The sequence below is a fragment of the Geotrypetes seraphini genome, chromosome 17 (genome assembly GCF_902459505.1).
Source record: "Geotrypetes seraphini chromosome 17, aGeoSer1.1, whole genome shotgun sequence".
Taxonomy (NCBI): Eukaryota; Metazoa; Chordata; class Amphibia; order Gymnophiona; family Dermophiidae; genus Geotrypetes; species Geotrypetes seraphini.
In genome coordinates, this window is record NC_047100.1 from 45,409,857 (window position 1) to 45,432,053 (window position 22,197).

The 22,197-nt window shown below is 43.3% G+C and overlaps 1 protein-coding gene across 2 annotated transcripts in view; it reads right to left on the reverse strand.

The window, feature by feature from the left end:
• Positions 1–2,892: 2,892 nt before the first annotated feature.
• RAD54L2 (RAD54 like 2) overlaps positions 2,893–22,197 on the reverse strand; it is a 159,134-nt gene continuing 139,829 nt past the window's right edge. For both annotated transcript variants that reach the window (XM_033926393.1, XM_033926392.1), the window contains exons 19-22: positions 17,776–17,969; positions 13,776–13,865; positions 8,597–8,689; positions 2,893–5,218 (exon numbers count right to left, since the gene is read on the reverse strand). In XM_033926393.1, the coding sequence (XP_033782284.1) occupies positions 4,233–5,218; positions 8,597–8,689; positions 13,776–13,865; positions 17,776–17,969 (1,363 nt within the window). In that variant the 3' untranslated portion in view covers positions 2,893–4,232. The remainder of the gene's footprint in view (positions 5,219–8,596; positions 8,690–13,775; positions 13,866–17,775; positions 17,970–22,197) is intronic.

Below are 22,197 nucleotides of genomic sequence, written 5' to 3' on the forward strand. Positions count from 1 at the left end.
TTAAGCAAGGGGTCCACTGTATGCAGAGGCTCCGACACGGGGTCCTCAAAGTGCAAAACCGAGGTCTGAAGGATTAACTCATGGAGCTCTTCCCGCTGAAAAATGCGCACCACAGACACATCTTTGCCAGCTGGGGGGTGCTCGAATCCCTCACCGGCACAATCCGGCCCCCCAAGAGGATCCTGGAATTCTCCCCAAGGGTCCAGGTCCTTATCAATCACCTCGTGCTCCTCTGAGAAAAAAATCTTCATCTCAAGAGACCCTCGGGCGTTAGGATGAAAGAGGAGTAGAGGGGAGCAAAACCGCCGCTGTGTGGGGCCGCACCGGGGAAGATGTTGAGGGTAATACCCCCTCCCCCGAGACCCCCAGAGTGGACACAGAACCTCCTGCCGCCAGCACATAAGCTTTGCAAATGCTAACATAAATTCAGGGGGAAAGACCCCTGGCGGCCCCAAGGGACTCCCTGCCCCAGCAGAGGACCCTGACATACCTTATTTCCAGAATAGGGGGAAGGTCACCTGAAGTAACTGAAATGAAGGAGGTCCCCGCCGAAATTGGCCCCGAGACCGCCAAAATGGGAGCTCCTACGGCCTGTTGCGTCTGTAAAGCCTGGGACTTTCCTGAAGCAGAAGCCGAGGAACCGATTGACACAAATAGGGAATCCCCAGCCAAACCGGCGGGAAGGGAATCCTTTTCTTCCTGACCGTCAGCGGCAGGGGAGGTGGGCATCAGGGGAAGCCCGGGCTTCCCCACGATCCGAAGCCAAACCGCTAGGCACATGCGGCGGGGTGCCCTGGCCGCCGGCATCCGCTGCCGATGAGGCTTCCCCACCGTTCTGGCCTGCACAACACTTGCACAGGCTGGCCACAAGTACCTCGTGCCTGGAGCACTTTTTCCCTTTAAAAGAGCTCATTGTGCTGAAAACCGCTCTAGCTGAAAAGAAAGTGCCAGTTAGTAGAGAAAAACACAGAAAAAAGGCAGTTTTAAAGGAAAATGAGCCCTTTAGACCGGCACACCTCAGGATTTTTTTTGTTGTTTCTTTTTACTTAGTCAGAACAGACTCCACAGCTCTCAAAGCTGGAGGGCTGACCAAACAGGGGGCCAGGCGGCCTGCTGAGACTCACTACAAAAATATGGGGAGATGGAGGAAGATAGGGGGAGGGACCCAGCACGAGACCCATCGGGTTTAAGACCCCCGAGGTCGGACAGATCCCCAAACAGAATCTGCCCAAGCTCTATCCGGCACAAAAAGGGGAACCAGGAGTCCACAAGCAAAGTTCCAACAGTGCTAAGAGAGGAGCAGAAAAGCCTTACCACCTGCTACCGGAGACTGAGGAAAACTGGGGAAGCAAGAGGGGATGCTCTACTGATATACAAGTTTTGATCCCAGTCTCCACCTGCTGGTAGCAGTGAGGCATATTACCCATCTGTCAAGGAACTATACTGGTCTATCAAGCGATACAGAATTAGATAATGATATGCACCACACAAAAAATAAATTTGGGGATTTCAAGGTTCATTTTTTTAAATTGTAAAAAGAAAGAGTGTCTTGGGACACTTCCAGCCAGTTAGAATATCTACAATAAATATGCAAATGTATTTCACGCATATTTATTGTGGGTATTCTGACTATCTACGTGTGTCCCAAGACCTGGGTTCAGAGCCATTGTGCTACACTTACGGAAAATAAAGGTGAGAGAGAGCAAGAACTTGGCAGGTGGTTAAAACCAGCTGGGCCTGCTCCAGACATCATTGAAGATCAGAACAAAGCATACTGTCCTCCAATCACTGCAAATTTCACTAGGGAAAATTGAAGAATGGTTGGAAAATCTTACATAAACAAATTTAACGAATCACATTTTAAAAGTGCAAAAAAACTTCAAAACTGGAAGGAGGAGAAAGTAAATTTCCAAGAACTGTATTTATATAACAATATTTAATAATAATTAAAAAAAAAACTGGCAACTGATTTTTAAGTACTTTTGACTTTGAAAATAGATCTTTAACAAGTAAATTGATTTATGTCTAAGCATAAACACAACAGGATGTAATGACAGTGTTCTAGGTGTATTCTACCAATATGGCCTGGCTTAATCCTAGAGGACACCTGTAGCTAGTACACACACTATAAGCCAATAGGGGGGACCACATTTATACAAGACCAAAAAATACATTCATAAAAAAGAAATGATCCCATGATAGTGTGAGAGAGAAAAAAAAACCTCCTTGAGCAGGGATGCACTCATTGCACCTTCTTGTTACAAGGCGTTAAAACTGCAGGATTATACTCTCGCTCCTTTCACTGCTAGTTGATGGCAGCAGAATGGACAACACTTTTATGAGCCCCAATATCTGAAATTTCTGACAGTCTGCTAAAGCAAATGTGGATGGTATGTGCCATTCCTATTACTTTAAAGAGAAGCACCTGACCTGGAAGAGTGACCTTCATACCATGTAAAACTTTTGGCACATCGGGATAATAGTGGTATTAATACCCTAAGCCCCTGATACCTTATTGTTTCTTTACCGCCCACATGAGCCATATTACTGGTCCAATCAAACCTGACGGTGAAAAATCTGCTCTAGATAAATGAACACATCAAATGCACGGTGTCAGGTCAAAAGCGCGCCGGGACAAAGGTGCGCCCAGACAATTGAGCGCAGCGCAGAGGTGCGCGTCGCTCAAAATTAATGTTTTTAGGGCTCTGACGGGGGGTGTGGGGGGGACCCCCCCCCCCACTTTACTTAATAGACATCGCGCCGCGTTGTGGGGGGTGTGGGGGGTTGTAACCCCCCACATTTTACTGAAAACTTCAACCCCCCATAACGCCGGTGCGATGTCTATTAAGTAAAGTGGGGGGGTTCCCCAACAAAACCCCCTGTCGGAGCCCCTAAAAACAGTACTTTTGAGCGGCGCGCGCCTCCGCGCTGCGCTCAATTGTCTGGCCGCGCCTTTGTCTTTTGTGCCGTTGTCTATGAACCCAAATGCACTCTTCCGTCAATCAGGCCTATGTTATTGTGGATCCAGAGATGCAGGCCATCATGCTAACTCAAGCTGAGAAAACTAATTTCAGGGCGTTAATTTCTAAAGGTAACCCACATCAAGAATTTACAAATGCAAAAGTGTTGAATGTGGTCTACGAAACCATTACAGGGAAGAATGAAGCTGGAGATGAGGCTTCAAGCAGTCCAGGAGTTTCCATATAAAACTGAATTCAAAACTAGCTGATATCGGCAAATGAGCTGCATGCTGTCAGAATTCTACATTTTCTGTCTCCACTCAGGTGCTCATCTCTCTGACTCTTTTCAGGTCAGGCAGGGACTGGAAAGCAGATTCTTTATCACTGAATTTATGAACCAAAGCTTAGCCCTGTCTCCCCCAACCTTCTTGGTGATTCCCAGATTTCTCGCTTCTTTCTATTTTTCACATAATTTACTCTTTTACAATGTCCCTTTATTAATGAAATATAAAAATCTCTGGTGGCTAGAGATCACCTCATGCTATGATTGAAGGTCTTCAGCCTAGAGAATTATAGTGCAATGACTATATAACCAGGAGGCAAGTCTGCCCTTCTTCTAACACAATTAGTATACAAGATACCGAGCTCACCATTTTCCTAACTCACAATTAAATGTGCTCTGTATTATTTATTACAGAAATGGGCAGAAGGGAAACCTGGTCTAAGATAAGGTGGCTTACTTTTCTCTTTTCACCTTTGTATTTAACCTGCTCTGTCAGACCTTGTTCACTGTCCCATTCACGGAAAAGAAACATAACATTGATTTACATCTCCCTTTTCTTTACTCTGCCAAACCCTTCCTTCCTCTTTACAATGCCGTTTTATGTTCTCTGTGAGATGCAAAGCTCTCCACTGTCTTGCATCTTGGCATCAACCCTTCTCTCCCCCAGACATGAGAAAATTTCACCATTACACAACATATCCAAGAAGGTGGTGAAGCTGCGTGGACTCTTGCCATTGGACTTCCCTCTAGATAACTGACACAAAGAGATAGAGAGGGATAATAAGGAAGGGGAGGCTCACCTACTGAAGACATGTTGATTTTTCTTGTCTTTAAAGGTTCATTCCTTTTTCCAACCCCCAAAACAAAGGGGATCTACTTAACTAGGAACCAGCCCTCCCATTCCCCTCTTGAAGCTGGAGATGAAATCTCAGCTCTAGAAAACTCCTAGAATGTCGTCTCCTGCTTAACAATCTGAAGAACCATGCCCTTCATTTCCCAGTAATCTCTATTACATCATCATCTTTGTCCTCATCATCGCTGGAGCTGCAGCCGACTTCAGAAACTTCATTAGTTTCAAATGATGGAGGCACCTGGGATCGGTGAAGCCCTGCAGCTGGGAACCCCGTGTGAGATGACAGGTAGCTGGGGAAGGCAGATGCCATGCTCCTCGGAAGGCTGCTGGGCAGGATGGAGCTCGGGAAAGGAGCAAACATCCTGGTCTCAGGAAGGAGAGATTGTGTGAAGGGAAGCGAGTAGCTGGGCAGCATGCCTGCCATACTAGGATTCAGCAAGAACGGCGGGACACTGGCAGTAGCTGAGGTAGCAGCAGAGGAGCTGGTGGTTCCCGCTGTTAGCAGAGGGTCAGTAGTTACAGGGAATACCAGACGTGGTTCGCTCAGCAAATTAGGTAGCTGATAGAAAGAGGAGCTGCCAGCACCCATATATAGGGGATTACCTGTCTGAGGCATAAATGGGTGACTCAGGCTGTGGTTCAGTGAGACAGGCGGCATGATAAATCCACTGGGCACAGAATAACCATGTTCATACGGCTGCCGCTTGCTCAGTTGCCTTCTGGTTTGCTCGACCATCGATGGCGACAATGACTTGCGCTTCTTTCCCCGCAAATCAAGCACAGATTGGCCACCAATGTTTTGGCTAGAAGCCGGCAAAGAGGAAGAGACACTCTGAGCTGAGCAGTGGATTGACGATCGCTGCTCTGAAGCTCGGGCTGTCATAATGTTGCTGTTACTGTTGTTGCCCATTCGGGCAGGCTGGGCCTGGGCAGCATTGGTGCATGGGGAACTGTGCCGAGACTCTCTCGCTGCAGCTGCTTCCGCATATTGTTGCAGTTCACTAAGGATCTCGGGGCTGTCGGGTGAGAGTGGTCGCGCAAGCTCCTCTGCATTGGGGACCGTAGCCGATGAGGCTCTATGTCTGCCATTGCTTGTTGATTCCATAGATGAACCCTGGGACCCTAGAAGTGCAAATGAAATGTTATTTACACATTTTAGACACTCTACTCCTCTTAGAAACTGGTAAACTAGTACATCACCTTATGGTTTTTTTTCCCTTGCCCCATTTTTGTCCTTAAATATTGTATTTCTGTTGTTTGTTCTCACTGTTCTAGGTGGTCTAACCATAATGTACGGGATAGAACGTTTTAATAAACTTGGAAACTTGAGCTGACAAACAGGTAAAGTATGGACAAAGACCACGCTCTATTCACCATATCTTCTGATAGCAAGAGCTTAGTTCATGCCTTTCTGCTGAGATTGGCAATTCAGGGTAACAGAGGATGATCACCATACACAGGGAACTGAATGAACATAACTACAATCAAGTATTGCTCTTATACCAAATGGAATGGCTGTTGACATCTGTTCTAGTAGGTATAACTAGCAGGAAGTGATAAGAAAAGAATAGTTAGGATAAACAAGGCATTTTGCTTCCACTCAGGGAACACAACACATACCTAGAGCAGCATATGGACAACAAAAGGGACCAAATTTATCCCGTATTAAACAACCAGATAGGCAAGGGTCAAAATGGACAAACTCTTGCTATTAAGGGATCTAGAACTGAAGAGGTTAAAAAGCTTGAAAAGTCAACAAGCAACTTACTACTACTAATCATTTCTATAGCGCAAACAGACTTACGCAGCGCAGTACATATTATATACAGGTATTTTCTCTGTCCCTGGTGGGCTTACAATCTAAGTTTTGTTGTACCCGGGGAAATGAAGGGTTAAGTGACTTGCCCACGGTCACAAGCAGCTGTGAGAACTGAACCCAGTTTTCCAGGATCACAATTCACTTCACAAACCATTCCATTAGGCGACTTCTCCACCAACAAGAACACAACCTTGAGAAAAACTGGATGTTAATACTATATGACTGAGTCAGTAGATTGTTCAGACAAATTCCAATATATTAGAGCAATTAGCCAAACCTATGCAATTAATTTCTCTCTTTTTTTTTTTTTTTTTGGGGGGGGGAATAGTTTCTTCTGCTTCCAGCTATATGGCATTATGAGCCCTCATTCCTCTATTGGGTTAGCTTAGTCCTTGGCTAGGGGCCATGTAATAGGGCTCTCACTCTAGCTATTAGGAGTAATCAATGCACAATGACTATGATATTGTCCTACTGCATCTCGGAAGATCCCCCACCCACACAATAGAGGCTGGTGAGGTTGAGAGAATTGGCTTAGTTTGAAACAGAGACATATCGCAATTCAGCACATCCTGATAAGAAATATTATGTGGCATTGTGGGAAAAATTGTTGGAACTACACATAACTTCAGGGTGATGAGTCACAGACACTTTAGGTAGCCTGGCGTGGGATCAGGGGGGGAAGAGGAAGTGAGAGAGAGAGGTGTGTAAGTATGTGATAGATGATATAGAGCAGTGGTCTCAAACTTGCGGCCTGCCAGGTACTATTTTAAGACCCTCGGTATTTTTATCATAATCACAAAAGTAAAATAAAACAGTTTCTTGATCATATGTCTCTTTAGCTATAAATGACAATGTTATTATTAAGACTTAGCCAAAAGGAAAGATTTATAAACTATAAAGAGTTTTACCTCATGCAAAATTGTCATTTCTTTAATAAGACATTAACTATTTTTTTCTAAGACCCTTCAAGTACCTACAAATCCAAAATGTGGTCCTGCAAAGGGTGTCAGTTTGAGAACACTGATGTAGAGTAATTAAAGGGAGCTTATGTCCTTGTATGAATGTAGATAGGTGAAAATTAAAAATGGTGGGAGGACGAAGGGCCTTCAGGTTCACCTTGCCTGTAGAATACTGTGCCTTAACCATTCAGAACTGTTGTGTTGATCTTTGCCTTGAAATGTCTTGGTTAAAATGTTAGAAAATATGCAAAAGAAGTGGCTAGTAAAACTTCACATAAATCATTCATACATTCCAACTTTTTCAAAATAGTGCAGGAAGTTAACTCTGAGTTCGCTGTCTGCAGTTGAAAGTATGGGTGTGGTGAGATAGACAGGTACTTCTGAGATGCCATGATATTTTGTATTTTAATCTGCTTTTTATGTTTTGTGAACTCATCAGCAACCAGTTTGTAATTTTTGTGTTACAGACCTCTCCCCTTTTTTTGAGCATTTTTGACAGCTTGCATTACAGGCTTTATGAAGCAGCTACGGCAAAATGCGTCAAGCCCAGAATTCTTTCAAAGTGATTCAACCACAGTATAAAGTTCCGATAAGTGGTTTCTTTTGGATTTTTCCCTTGCAATTTAAAAACTAAAAACCTGTGCGATGACTAAAGAGTGAAGTTTACAGCCTGTTTATACGTCCGGTTTTTTCCAGCGTTCGGTCTAAAAAATCAAATCTAACTCTGCACTGTTTTGAAAAAGCTGGAATGTATGAATGATTTATTCAATTCCCCTTTATGTGGGAAATGTGGACAGAGCGCTTTTTGATTATCTGGATTCATTGTTGGGAGTCTCATGTTCAGGTCACTTTCAGGACAGTGGTGTAGGACTGTGGAGGGGATTTGGATGTGAAAACTATTTTGTTGGTAAGGCGACCATGGTGGGGAAAAATATATCTTCCAGCGGTGGCTGCAACCTGAACATCTTTCATTTTGGCAGTGGCGGAATCAGTTACACAAGTGGAAAGCTAAAGAAACCCATTTTACTGTTAGGTGTTAGAAACATTTTCTGAACGTTTGGTCTCTCTTTATACACTCTATCTTCCAGAGCAAGGAGTTTAATTTTAAACAAATTCACTGTGGAGTGTATATCCAACAGTAAAGCTGGGCTCATGTCCTTAATGGTTGGGAGTTTTACTGAGTTTTTGGGGGGATTAGGTAAGGGGGAGAGGGGGGGGAAGGGAGGGGTGAGATAGGGGGACTGGGTAGTTATGGTGGAAGGCCTTCTGCTTTACTTTGTAAATGTTGTGGTGGTGGCTACTGTAAAATGGGTAGGTTAACCAAAGACATATTATTGGAGATATTGCAATTATCAAAGATTAGATTCTTATCTTTGGTAATCTTTCTGTTAATCCACAGAGGAGTCTATACAGTAGGTGTTCAATCTGTCCCCGTGAACCGGGTCTTGCAGAAAGTCACACACATTGTTTTCTGCTCCTCTTACTTAGCAGAGGACCACAGAGCCACTTGCAGTTGAGCCTAAAAGCATTCTAACATCACTGGAACAGAAGGGAACACCAGGAACTGCTTTGCACAAAACACTATCTGTTCTGCAACTTAGAACAACTAATAAACAGGAAACATGAAAAACAGGCATGAACACTATGCATGAGCAACATTGCATTCTGATTAAGAGTTTAGGCATGCTGTCATGCACTAAATTAACACTTGAAGACATGCACCTGAAGTTGCCACTCGACGTCCATCTTCAGCCTTTGGCTTCCCAGATGTTCGAATAGCAAATATCCTTCCATCACTGGTTCGGATGTAGGTACCTGGAAAGAGCAAAAGAAAAATTAAAATTTTGCTGTAATGTTTCAGAACAGAGATGAGCCAGCACCTAGCAACCTACACGTCGGGAAAATATATTTGTGAGGTTTTTGGCAACTTGATTGTAACGTTCAGGATGGCAAGTGTGAGTGGATATAAGTCACTTTGATTTACTGTATTGGTATTTTGTTTGCTGATTAGCAATAAGGTCGCTAAATCTTATACAATTCTTTCTAGTTATAGACTGTTAGATAGTTATAATAGGTTTACCATTTTTAAAAAAATGCTGCCTCTGCATCTAATCTTTTTTTTTTTTTTTTTAAATTCTTTATTCATTTTCAATCTTACATCAAGTGTACAAACATTAAAACAATACAATTAAACATATCACTTGACAATCTTTCTATTTTATCTTATAATACATAAAATTACCACCCTCCCCTCCCATCATTCCCTCTATTATTTTCCCAATATGAATATTAATATATAAAGCCTCCCCCTTCCTAACATTAGACGGTGTAAAGTTCAATAGAAAATGGTATTTACTCTTTACAATAAGAAGTTGGTGGCTCCCAAATTTTATTAAATTTCTTATAGCTTCCTTGTTGTACAGCTCTTGTTCTTTCCATTTTATAGATGTGACATAATGAGTTCCACCAGAAATTATAATTGAGTCTACTGTAATTTTTCCAATTACTTGTGATATGTTGAATGGCGACTCCTGTCATTATCAATAAAAGTTTATTGTTATTTGATATCTGGCTCTTTTTCCTCATTGACATTGCATCTAATCTAATAAAATCCTTACCCGCGCAAGCGCTGTTGAAACGGCGTGATCCCTGCCGCCGTGATGTGTGCCTCCGTGCCAAATTCGATTTGAGGCGCATGGGGCGGCTTGCGGTGCGTGGGGCAGAAGAAGAAGAGTGTGACTGTTTCGTTCAGCGGTTTCCGCAAGCGCTGTAGAGCATGCGACAGTTTCCCCATCAGTAGGAGCCTGCAGCAGTTTAAGCATTTCTTCCACGACGCTGCAACCCCAAAACCATTGCAGACCACCACGAAAACCGGGTAAAAGGTAAAATAAAGGGAGAAGGGCTACTGCTGGACAGGGAGAGCAGGGAAGGGGTGCTGCTGGAGAGGAGGGAGGTAAAAGGAAGGGAGAAGGGCTACTGCTGGACAGGGAGAGCAGGGAAGGGGTGCTGCTGGAGAGGAGGGAGGTAAAAGGAAGGGAGAAGGGCTACTGCTGGACAGGGGAAGCAGGGAAGGGGTGCTGCTGAACAGAGGGGAGGTAAAATGAAGGGAGAAGAGCTACTGCTGGACAGGGGAGCAGGGAAGGGGTGCTGCTGAATAGGGGGGAGGTAAAAGGAAGGGAGAAGGGCTACTGCTGGGTAGGGGGAGCAGGCAAGGGGTGGTGGTGGTGGACAGCCGAGGAAAGAGACAGAAAGAAAGACAAACACACACATCTATTCTAGCACCCGTTAATGTAACGGGCTTAAAGACAAGTGGAATAATAATTTACTTGACTGTGCTCAGTATATGCAACAGATGATCCTGACGAAACCACACTTCTTTTTGAGTGAGCTTTCATGGCTGCTGGCGGTTTACTACAGCCAATATAAGCTGAGGAGCCATGTGCATCCATCGGGATATAGAAGCCTTAAAGACTGGTCTAACCTTACAATTACAGCTGGATAAGACAAACAGATGATCTGAAAGACGAAAGTCATTTGTCACCTCAAGGTAGTGGAGAAGGACTCTTTAAACATACAGCAACCGCAAAACTTTGTCCTCTTCTTGCCCATGGGCTGAAATGCAGGACTTCCTGATTGACTTGGAATGCCAAAAATGCCTTTGGCAGAAAAGAAGGCACAGTTTGCAAAGACACCCCTGCTTCCATGACTTTGCGAAAAGGCTCTCTAAATGATAGAGCCTGTAGCTCCAACACCCTCCTCGCTGAGGTGATTGCTAAGAAGATTGTCTTCATGGTAAGATCCAAGAGAGATACTTTTGATAAAGGCTCATAAGGAGCCTCAGTGAGAGCCACTGTTCCCTCTAAGCTGAGCAGGAGTCCTCCACCCACAGTCTCACCAATAGAGGGTGCTGTTTTACTGTCACATTTTTCAATTGTGAGGGACAGGCAAGTTCTGCAGGACTCCAGGGAACATACCTGTCCTTAGCGACTGAAAATATTCCACCCCCTAGTGGTAGCAATGCAGCTGGAGGACACCTGCCTTAACACAATGTTAAGATTCCATGTAGGAAACGGCTGAGTACGGGAGGGCGGAGCCTTAACACTCCCTTCAAGAATATGGAGACATCTTGATGAGAGGCCAAGGATGCTTTGTCTGCTCTAGCATAAAAGGCTGGCCACTTGAACCTTAAGAGACCCAACCACTAAGCCATTCTCCAAGCCTTTCTGCATGGGAAATGGAAGCCAGGAAAAGTCTAACTGCCTCTCCTTACACCAGTGTTGGAAAAGTTTCCATACCTTAGCAGAGGCTGCCACTGTCGCTGGCTTCTTAGATCTTAGGAAAGTCATGATTAGTCGTGCTAAAGTGGCACGCTCAACAGCCATGCTGTAAGCATTCCAGATTGTCTAAGGTTATGGGTCCGTGTGACTGAAGGTCGTGATGTAGCAGCAGTCTGAGATAGCTGTCCTGCTGCAACTGGATTAGATCCACATTCCATGGACAACGCAGCCAGTCTGGGGCCACAAGTTTCATGAATTCCTAATGGGCTGATATCTTGTGAATGACCCGGCCTATAGGCCACGGAGGGAACACATACAAGAGTTCTTTTTCTCGGCCAAGGATGCCCTAGAGGTCAAACGTCAAACGTGTGCTGAACATTGGCGCACCGATAATCCTGCGGCGACATTTGCATGTCACCGCTTCTGCCGGTTTCAGGCCTTCAGGTTTGCACTCTGATGGGGAATGTGGGGGGAGAATCCCCCCCCCCACACTACACTTAGAAGACTTGGCGCTCCCGTTGGGGCACCCCACTACACTGAAAACTTACATTCTCTTTATTTGGGAGTTTTCACTGTAGTGGGGGTGGCCAGGACTTCTACATGTACTGGGGGGGGGTTTCCCCCCAACACCTCCCTTCAGAGCACAAACCTGAAGGCCTGAAACTGGCAGAAGTGCATTAGTCCTGTGCGCAAATGTCGCAGCGGGTTTGTCGGCGCTCCAATGTCCAGCACGCTTTAGTTATGGTACTGCAATAGAGCGTCCATTCCAATACTTCCTGGTTCGAATCGTCAACTGAAAAAAAATGAGGGACTTTCCTGTTGGCTGCTAATGCAAAGGTTGGTCGCCCCCCAGGGTCTCACAATGCAGTTGAATGCTTTCTGGGAAACAGCCATTTTCCTGGATACAGAATATGTCTGCTGAGATAGTCAGCCTGGCCATTATTCACTCCTACCACATGAGCCACTGTTATGGCCTGTAAGTGGGCTTCTGCCCAGTGGAACAACAAATGGGCCTCAAGCTTCAATGGAGTACTCTTGGTTTCCCCTCTTGCCTGTTGAAGTACACCATGGCTGTTGCATTGTCTGAGAAAACTCAGACCGCTTTTCCCTTCAGCCATGTCTGAAAGAATCATAAGGCTAACCGAATGGCTCTGAACTCCATGCTGATGGACCTTGTACTCTGTGATGGTAACCATCGGCCTTGTGCTAGAGGACCCTCACAATGACCCCTTCCCCCACCCCCCAAATGTAAAAGACTGGCATCGGTCGTTGGATCACCCAGGTCTCTATATGGAAAGGAAGTTCTCTGGATAGTGACTCCAGCCAGATCCATCATTTTAAACTCTGGGGCACCTCCGCTGTCCAGGCTAATTCCTCCTGGAGAGAGTTCAACTGGGGGGGGGGGGGGAGTGCCAAACTTGCCAGCAGTGTGCTCTGCAGGGGATGCAAGAGAGCTCTTGCACACAGAATTACCTCTATGGTCACCATAATGGACCCTAGGACCTGCAGGTAATGGCAGGCTGTAGGAGCCAGCCTCATAAAAATCTCCATGATCTGGTGTCTGAGCTTCAGTTTGCATGGCTCTGTGAGAAAGACATGGTTCTCTGCTATGTTGAATAGAATGTTCAAATACTCCATACACTGGGTTGGATCCAGGTTGCTCTTTTTGAAATTGGTAATCCATCCCAAATCCTGCAAAAGCCTGGCTACCGTCCAGCCCGGATAACGCTCTGATCAGTCAATCATCCAAGTAAGGATGAACCTGGATTTCTGCCTTGCGCAGATGTGCTGCTGCTACCACCATCATGACCTTGGTGAAAGTGCAAGGCACAACTGCTAACTGAAGGGCAGCACTGAGAACTGAAAATTATTCTCCAGCACATGGAACCCGATAAATTTTCTGTGTTCTGGGAATATGCAAGTAGATTTCTGTCAGATCCAGCGAGGCTAAAAACTTACCTGGCATGACTAAGGTGATCACTGACCTTACTTGTTCCATCCAGAATCTGGGCACCTTCAAAGCTGCATTGATGGCCTTTAGATCCAGGATTGGCCTCCAATCGTCTGTATCTTTCATGGACACATTAAAGTATTTTAAGCCCGAGTCTGCGCCCAGAACAGGCTCTATGCTGATGAAAGTATGGTCTGATGAGTCTTAGCTACCTCATGGTGAAGAGGGACCTTTTCCGGATGTTAGAGATTTGAGCTTCCATGGTTAGTGTGGAATCAAGAATGCAGCCTAGGATTTTAGATGTTTTATTGAAAGCGAGGGTGTGACCCGATCGGAGAGTGATGCTTGTCGGTGCTGTCTGTTGGGCTGCGTGGAAGTATAAGATTTTGGTTTTGGTTTAGTTTTAGCTTGTTGATTGTTGCCCAATTTTGGATTCTTTCAATATTGGATGAGACTTTGTTGGTGACATCTGACTGGTTGTTGGTTGTGGGGAAGAGGAGCAAAATATCATCTGCGTAGGACATTATGCTTTCATCATCGAAGGGAACTCATGAAAAGGTTAAACAGGATGGGGGGCCTTTTGGTACCCCACAGAAAGCCTTTATTATTTATGAAATGTGGAACAACAAATAACAATAAAACTTGAAGCTTGATATCGGTGCATCTCACTTACCCTTAGTTCCTCGAATGATATGGATGCTTTCTCCTGCACTGATTCTTGCCTGTACATCCATTGAAGTGTTTGTTCCAGGAATCACAATATCTGGTAGGGAAATATTAGGAATTATGGCACATGCAAATTAAAAAAAAAAAAAAATGGAAGTAAAGGGAAAACAAAGGCTTTCAAAATGGTTTCACTCAAGAGCATTTTGCCCTTCTTTGCAAGGACTCCATTCTGATCTCAAGTAAAATGCACAAAATGGTGAAGGGAAGAGAGTTGTATACTTCAACAAATACAAAAATAGCAGAATCAAAACCCATCTATTATTCCATTCCCTTCAGAGAACAAAAAGAAGAAAATAGGACCAAGATCTTAAAAAAAAAAAAAGGGGGAGAAGAGACCTCTGTATTGCTCATGAACACAGTGAGGATCCATGAGACCTCCACTACTCAATAGCAACCCTCTTATAAATTTACAGTTAAAAAGTTAACGCATCAAGGGTTAGAAAATTTCCACTTATACTGTCCATATACATCAGAGGACATAATTTGAGGTTGAGGAGTGGTAGATTCAAGAGCAATGTTAGGAAATTCTACTTTATGGAGAGGGTGGTGGATGCCTGGAATGCGCTGCTGAGAGAGGTGGTGGAGAGGAAAACAGTAATGGAATTCAAAGAAGCATGGGATGAACACAAAGGACCTAGAATCAGAAAATAATAGTAAATATTAAAGAACTAAGGCCACTACTGGGCAGACTTGCACAGTATGTGTCTTTATATAGCCTTTTGGTTGAGGATAGGCTGGGAAGGGCTTCAATGGGTGGGAGGTTGTAGATGGGCTGGAGTGAGCTTCGACAGAGACTTCTGCAGTTGGAACCCAAGCACAGTACTGGGTAGAGCTTTGGATTCTTGTCCAGAAATAGCTAAGAAGAAAAAATTTAAAAAAAAATTTAATTGAATTAGGTTGGGCAGACTGGATGGACCATTCGGGTCTTTATCTGCCATCATCTACTAAGTTACTAGGCCACTGCAGCAGTATCAGGTAGGCAACCCAAATAGTGGCTTAGTATGAGTGCATATTTCTAAGCCCTGGGCTGCTGAATGCGCTCCCGATGGTGGTGGTAAAGAAGAAAATGGTGACAGAGTTCAAACAAGCGTGGGATGAACTCGGATGATCTCTAATCAGAAAATAATGGGTATACATTGAAGGAACTAAGGCCAGTACTTGGCAGGCTTGCATGGCCTGTGTCACATTCAGTTGAGGACGAGCTTGGGAGGACTTTGATGGCTGGGATGGTTAAGATGGGAAGGAGTGAGCTTCGATGGAGATTCCAGTAGATGGAACCTAAGCACATTACCGGACAGGGCTCTGTGTTTCTGGCCCAAAAATATCCACGAAAAAGGACCATTTAAGCTAAATAATTAATTTATGGAGCATGTATGGTTGGGCAGACTGGATGGACCATTCGGGTCTTTATTTGCCGTCATTTACTATGTTACTATCATTCTCTCAAAATCTACTTTCATCCAACCTTATTTCCTAATACATAAGTACTTGTAAGTGTCAAAAAAACTTGCATTTTCACTCCCACTGCTGCTCCTCCTCCAAATTGGACATAGCAACCATACATCAACCTTGAAGAGATTAGTTTCTTCCACATCTCTGGTTTTTGACATTAAGACTGAAGGACGTGCAAGTTTTTTTGATTTTGAGAAAATGATGTATAGGGACAGTGTATAAGAGGAGTTTTCTGACCCTTGATGTGTTTCTCTCTTTAACTGTAAGTTTATAAGAGGGATGCTATCGAATAATGGAGGCCTCGTGGATCCTCTCAAGTGCCTTTCAAGTGTAAATGTCCTTTTAAGAATTTTAAAAATTTTTATCTTTTATGAGTCCGCTTGTATTGGACTTACTTGTTTTTAACCCCACCCTTTTGTTTATACCTTTATATCTTACTTTTCTTTAATCACTGTAGTTCTCCCCTTTTTTCCACTCGTACCCGTTTGTCCTGTCGTGTATGTTACTGTTTTGTCTAATCGTGTGTGTTTATTTTTTGTTAAAGTGATGTTAAATTGTATTATCTGTTTTTACCCTATTTTAAAATGTATAACCACCTTGAAATAAATAAGGTGGGATATCAAATTTTTAATAAACTTGAAACTTTATGAGCAACACTGAGGTCTTTACTCCACTCTTTTTGTAGATCCTGGTCCTATTTTTTTTTTTCTCTGAAGGGAAAAGATTAGATGTTGACTCTACCAGAATTGACTATCATATATGGTGGAACGCTCTTTGCCTTACGGGGAAATATGAAAAAGTATATGCTGATAGAACTAACAATATGCATAGATTCCTAGATATCTGGCAGCCTCTCCTTCTTTACTGCAATGTTTAAACCTTTGCATTTGCATGCTTCTGTAAATCGGCTTGCTTACATTCCTTAATACTTATATCTCTCAGTTATGCATCCAGGCCATGAGTACTCTGATTGTGCTCATTCCATTCTATTGGAATACATCCAGTACATTCTTATATTTCTCAGTATATCACCTATGTATAGCGGTGTTCTGCATCCTGAATTGTATTGTATTGTATTGTATTACATTCTCTATTTTCATTTCTGTAATGTGAAAACTTAATAAACAGTTTTGAACTAAAAAAAAAAAAAAAAAGATGTTGACTCAAAAGTTCTTGTAATATGGCACTTCTTGTAAAGGACGCGTCTTAGGAGCAGCCTTCTGCAGGGCAAACAAGTTAATGGTATTCCACAGTATTAACATAAGAAATTCAAGATCAGTTCCCAATTTAGATTTGTTGGACAGTATAACTGAATTAGTATACATAGTCCCTTGGTCTTATAATAGCATCTTATGACTAGGACAAGTTTCTGCAGAAAATGTCCATAAAAAATTACAAGCCAGGTAGACTTGGGAAAATTCAATGCTTATCCTTTCATCTATTTTTTTGTAATGCACTAAATTGTCACTTAATTGGAGATAAATACCAATAATTAACGTTAACAAGCACTAAAGAAGATTATCAAAGGTAAAAACCTAATCTTCTTTTGGGGTCCAGAGAAGAGCGACTAAGATGGTTAAGGGGTTGGAGGAGCTGCCGTACAGCGAAAGATTAGAGAAACTGGGCCTCTTCTCCCTTGAACAGAGGAGATTGAGAGGGGACATGATCGAAACATTCAAGGTACTGAAGGGGATAGACTTAGTAGATAAGGACAGGTTGTTCACCCTCTCCAAGAAACGAGAGGGGAGCAGAGGTAACCAGAAAGAATCTTAAAATCTACAAGTTCTGTAACTTGTTCTTAACCTGGGGACTACCCATAGCATAAATTCTTGATCAGGGTAATCCCTACATTGAACCTTTAATACTGGATGTTGATAACTGCCCTAAATATGGGGTAGCTCAAGCTATACTGGCTCAATGTTTTTTCGGTACTGCCCTTAGATTCAGATTCAGTTGGGGGAATTTACAACAGCCTGATGGGACTTTGCACTGCAGGGTATCACTGCCAGTTCAACAGTTTCTTTCTTTGAGAAAAGGGCACTTTCTTAAAAAGGCATTTCTCCTTGCAAATATGATTTGCTAAACTGGAAGATCTTGGGAAGCGCTAGTGTGCAATGATACGCTCAGCTGCAGCTGAAATGAAGCTAGAAGATGGAAAAAGTTTCATGGTATATGGGAACTCTTTCGAAAATCTCTGCCACAATGTGTATGGAGTTCTATATTGAACAGGTAATAAGTGGAGTGGAATGCACCAGCGCAAGTGAAGTTGACAGTAGTATGCTGGGTTTTGGCTTTGTGGGATGATTGCCACTGGGGAGGTATTGGGGGATTATAAGAAATGCTGTCAACTGTTTTGGTTGGTATGTAAAAGAAACAATTATGGACCAGCTGTTTGTTTTCAGATTTGCTTGGCAATGAAAAGATTTGAACATAATTACAAAATGTATATTATTGCTATTGAAACGGTTGCTCCTTGCTAAATAAATAGCACTCACCTGTTGTGGTAACAATTTTCTGAACAAGAACTCCAGCACGTTGCAGATAGTTAACAGGAAAGTTTACAGGACCCGATCCAGAGGGTAAACCCATATGACCTCCTGGAACATGTCTAGGCATCATGGGAACAGGAGTAGATTGAACAGGGCGGACACTTGCCACTGGCCTATCATCATGCTTCAAGAAAGAGCGCCTATGACAGGGAAAGATAGAAAAGCAATATTACTGGTAATACAGTCTGTCCATCTAGAGCCTGAGTTTATTACTCAGACTCAAGAGATCTGTTCGGGGGGTTTAAAGCAGGTATTTAACACAAGTGATTGGCCATATCTTGTCAAACATCAATAAAAAGTCTACTCTTTAAGATAGGGTGTTCAGAAAGGGAAGATTAGGTTCTTACATTGACAAATCTTCTTTCTAGTTGAAAGGTACAGTAGTCTTGACAAGTGGGTCTCTTTCCCAACCCGTGAGGATTGCAGAAGGCATCATCTACATTTTTCAACCTCATCTTCATGTGTCACTAGGCAGTGACTCAGCTCTTCAATTCATAACAAAGCAATGGATAACCCCTAAAGAAAGTGAAATAGCAAGGAGAGGTTCGTTTGCAGAGAACAGCGGGACAGCAATGAATTCTGAATAGGGAGTAGATAAGCTTCTCCCCAAGGTACCACCTCTATGGTCGCTACCATCAACCTTAGTACCTGCAGGTAGTACCAAGATCTCCAAAATCTAGCATCTTAGTTTCAAGTTTGCGGGACTCAGGAAGGAAAACAAGGCTTCTGTCGTGTGGAAGAGGATCTCCAAGTACTACAGGGTATTGGTTCAGTTCTAAATGGCTCTTCCAAAAATTCCAAGTCCTGCAGGAGTTGGACAACTTGTACCACTGCCTTGAGACTGTCAGTTTTGGAAGGAGCACTAATTAGCCAGTTGTTCAAGTAGGTATGTCTAGAGTCCAGGTTCATAAGTGCTTGGCGTTCCAATTCTGCAAACTGTATCATCAATGTCCTCCAATAAGCCAGCGTGGGCACTTGTGTAGACAACCACATTTGCAAAATAGCAGACTTATCCATTACAATAGCTTTACGAACAAAAGCAGCATACCCAGAGCGCTTCGGGAACATAGGAAATCTCAGTATGAAGAGAAATGTAGGTTGTAGCCACCAGGAACAGGACCAAATATGATTGAAAAGCTGACGCCAAAATGAAGCAATATGAGGACGGTACCAAAAGTAGCCCAAAGTTGTGTGAGGAAAAGTACACTTTGGGCAAAAATCTGTGGCCGTAAACCATGTTTTGAATGCCCTATTTGGGGAAAAGTAGGCACGAGTAAGAAATTTGTAGTGTCTTTCCTTCTCCATTGCCTGAACCAGATATTTATCACCTAGTTTAATGCATCTTTGAAGTAACTGCAGAAATCTGTGTGTGCAGATCATAATAATAAAAATAATAATAATAATTTTATTCTTATATACCGCCAAAACCACAGTAGTTTGAGGCAGTTTACAATAAGAGGAGCTGGACAATCAGCGATGTCAGTGCTCGAACCGCTGTTATTTAATATATTTATAAATGATCTAGAAACAAGGATGAAGTGTGAAATAATAAAATTCGCAGACGACACCAAACTATTTAGTGGTGCTTGGACTAAAGAGGACTGTTAAGAATTGCAAAGGGACTTAAACAAACTAGAGGAGTAGGCAACGAGTTGGCAGATGAAGATCAACGTAGAGAAATGTAAAGTATTACATGTGGGAAGCAGAAACCCGAGGTAGAGCTATACGATGGGAGGGATGTTATTGAATGAGAGTACCCAAGAAAGGGACTTGGGGGTAATGGTGGACATGACAATGAAGCCGAAGGCACAGTGCACAGCGGCTGCTAAGAAAGCAAATAGAATGCTAGGTATAATCAAGAAAGGTATTACAACCAGAACGAAAGAAGTTATCCTGCCATTGTATCGGGCGATGGTGCGCCCGTATCTGGAGTACTGCATCCAATATTGGTCGCCATACCTTAAGAAGGATATGGTGATACTCGAGAGGGTTCAGAGGAGAGCGACACGTTTGATAAAAGGTATGGAAAACATTTCATACGCTGAGAGATTAGAGAAACTGGGGTTCTTTTCCCTGGAGAAAAGGAGACTTAGAGGGGATATGATAGAGACTTACAAGATCATGAAGGGCATAGAGAAAGTGGAAAGGGACAGATTCTTCAAACTTTTGAAAACTACAAGAACGAGAGGGCATTCAGAAAAGTTGAAAGGGGAAAAATTCAAAACAAATGCTAGGAAGATTTTCTTCACCCATGAGGTGGACACCTGGAATGCGCTTCCAGAGGACGTGATAGGACAGAGTACGGTATTGGGTTCAAGAAGGGATTGGACAATTTTCTGTTGGAAAAGAGGATAGAGGGGTATAGATAGAGGATTACTACACAGGTACTGGACCTGTTGGGCCGCCGCATGAGCGGACTGCTGGGAACGATGGACCTCGGGTCTCACCCAGTGGAGGCATTGCTTATGTTCTTAAGATGACAGGAAAAATGTAAAGTGATAGAATACATATAAGCAGGATACAGAGATAAGAGGAGCTGGAACAATCAGTGAACAATCAGCGAGAATAGGTACACTGTAAAGTCATCAATACATGTAAGCAGAATAAAGAGAGGGTTTGAGAGATCTTGGTTACAAATCGGTTAGAGTATAAAGAGATAGGGCTTTAAGAGTTCTTAGGTTACAAATCAGTTGTACAAGTTTGTTTTTACTAGGTTTCTAAAACTTAGATAGGATGAGGAGTGCATAATTATGTTATCCAGCCAATTGTTCATTTGGCCTGCTTGGAAAGCAAGTGTTCTGTCCAGGTATCTTTTGTATCAGCAGGCCTTTATTGTTGGATGGGTGAACATTGGACTCTGCGTGTAGGCCTAATAGAACAATCCAAGTTGAAATGAGAGACCAAGTACGTAGGGGCCGAACCAAGAATGGATTTGAAACAAAGACAGGCAAATTTGAACAGGACTCTTGCCTCCAGGGGCAGCCAATGAAGTTTTTGGTAATTGGGGGGTTATGTGGTCCCATTTCTTTTATGCCAAAAATCCAGGCATGCCATAAGTCCAGGCATCAGCCAACCTTGCATAGTCCAAATCCCCAGCAAGTTCTTGAAGAAATCTGTGATGAAATCTTAATGGTATAGATACTTGAGTAGTCAAGCAGAGAGCTTCCGATATATGTTCTTGTATCTCCTCTGTCAGTGGTGCTTTACCAAGAGCAGCAACATAATACTGCACTTGCAAAAAACGGTACCAATCTCTGGAAGGTAAGCGAAAACTCCTGCGCAGTGATTCAAAAGGTTTCATTGAGCCATCAGCCTGCACCACCTGTGAGAGATATTACAAGCCCTTCAAAGCCCAAGTCTGAAACACAGCCTGGCTCAAGCCAGGAAGGAAAGCCCCATTGCCTACCGAGGCAAACAAGGGGTTGTATGAAAAGGTAATTGTAACAATTTTCAGAGTCTTTTCCACGCAATCCTGACAGGTAGTAAGAATAATTTCCCATAAGAGCAAGCAGGTAGTCTAGGAACATGAATAAGGTAACTAAAATGATAGGGTGTATAAGCTAAGCATTCAGCTATTGTTGTGGAAAAGTAGGTGGTAAAGCAAAACCAGTCTTAAGTGTCGCAGTTGACACGCCAAGTTAAATCTCTCTATGCAAAGTAAGCCAAAACCCCTGTAATCTTTAGGCAACTGCAAGGTACGAATCGGGATGCACAGGCACCCCCCCCCCATAAATAAGGTAGTAAGGCTTTATGCAAAAGGATATGTTTACGTTGCAGAAACAATGGGAGCATCTGTTAAACAGATGGGGAATAACCATCTAGAAATCAAGGCTTTAGATGCCGGCCTCCCTTTCTTGGGATGACTGGTCAGAACAAAATGGTGAACCAAAAGGAAAAACTCACTGGTTACTTCAAGATACTGAAGAAGCACTCGCTTGACACCAAGCAAATGCAACACTTTATCCTTTTCTTAGACCCCTTAGGGCAGGGGTGTCCAATGTCGGTCCTCGAGGGCCGCAATCCAGTCGGGTTTTCAGGATTTCCCCCATGAATATGCATGAGATCTATGTGCATGCACTGCTTTCAATGCATATTCATTGGGGAAATCCTGAAAACCCGACTAGATTGCGGCCCTCGAGGACCGACATTGGACACCCCTGCCTTAGGGCGAAAAGCGAGCAAACAGACTTCCTGATTGGTGTGGAAGGCTGAGACTACTTTAGGTAAGAAGGACAAAACCGTATGTAAGGAGAGTCCGTTTCTGTGATACTAAGGCAGTGTCCGTTTTGAGAATTTTTATCTGCTGTCTATATTTTGCACTATGATCCCCTTTCACTAAACCGCAATAGTGGTTTTTAGCGCAGGGAG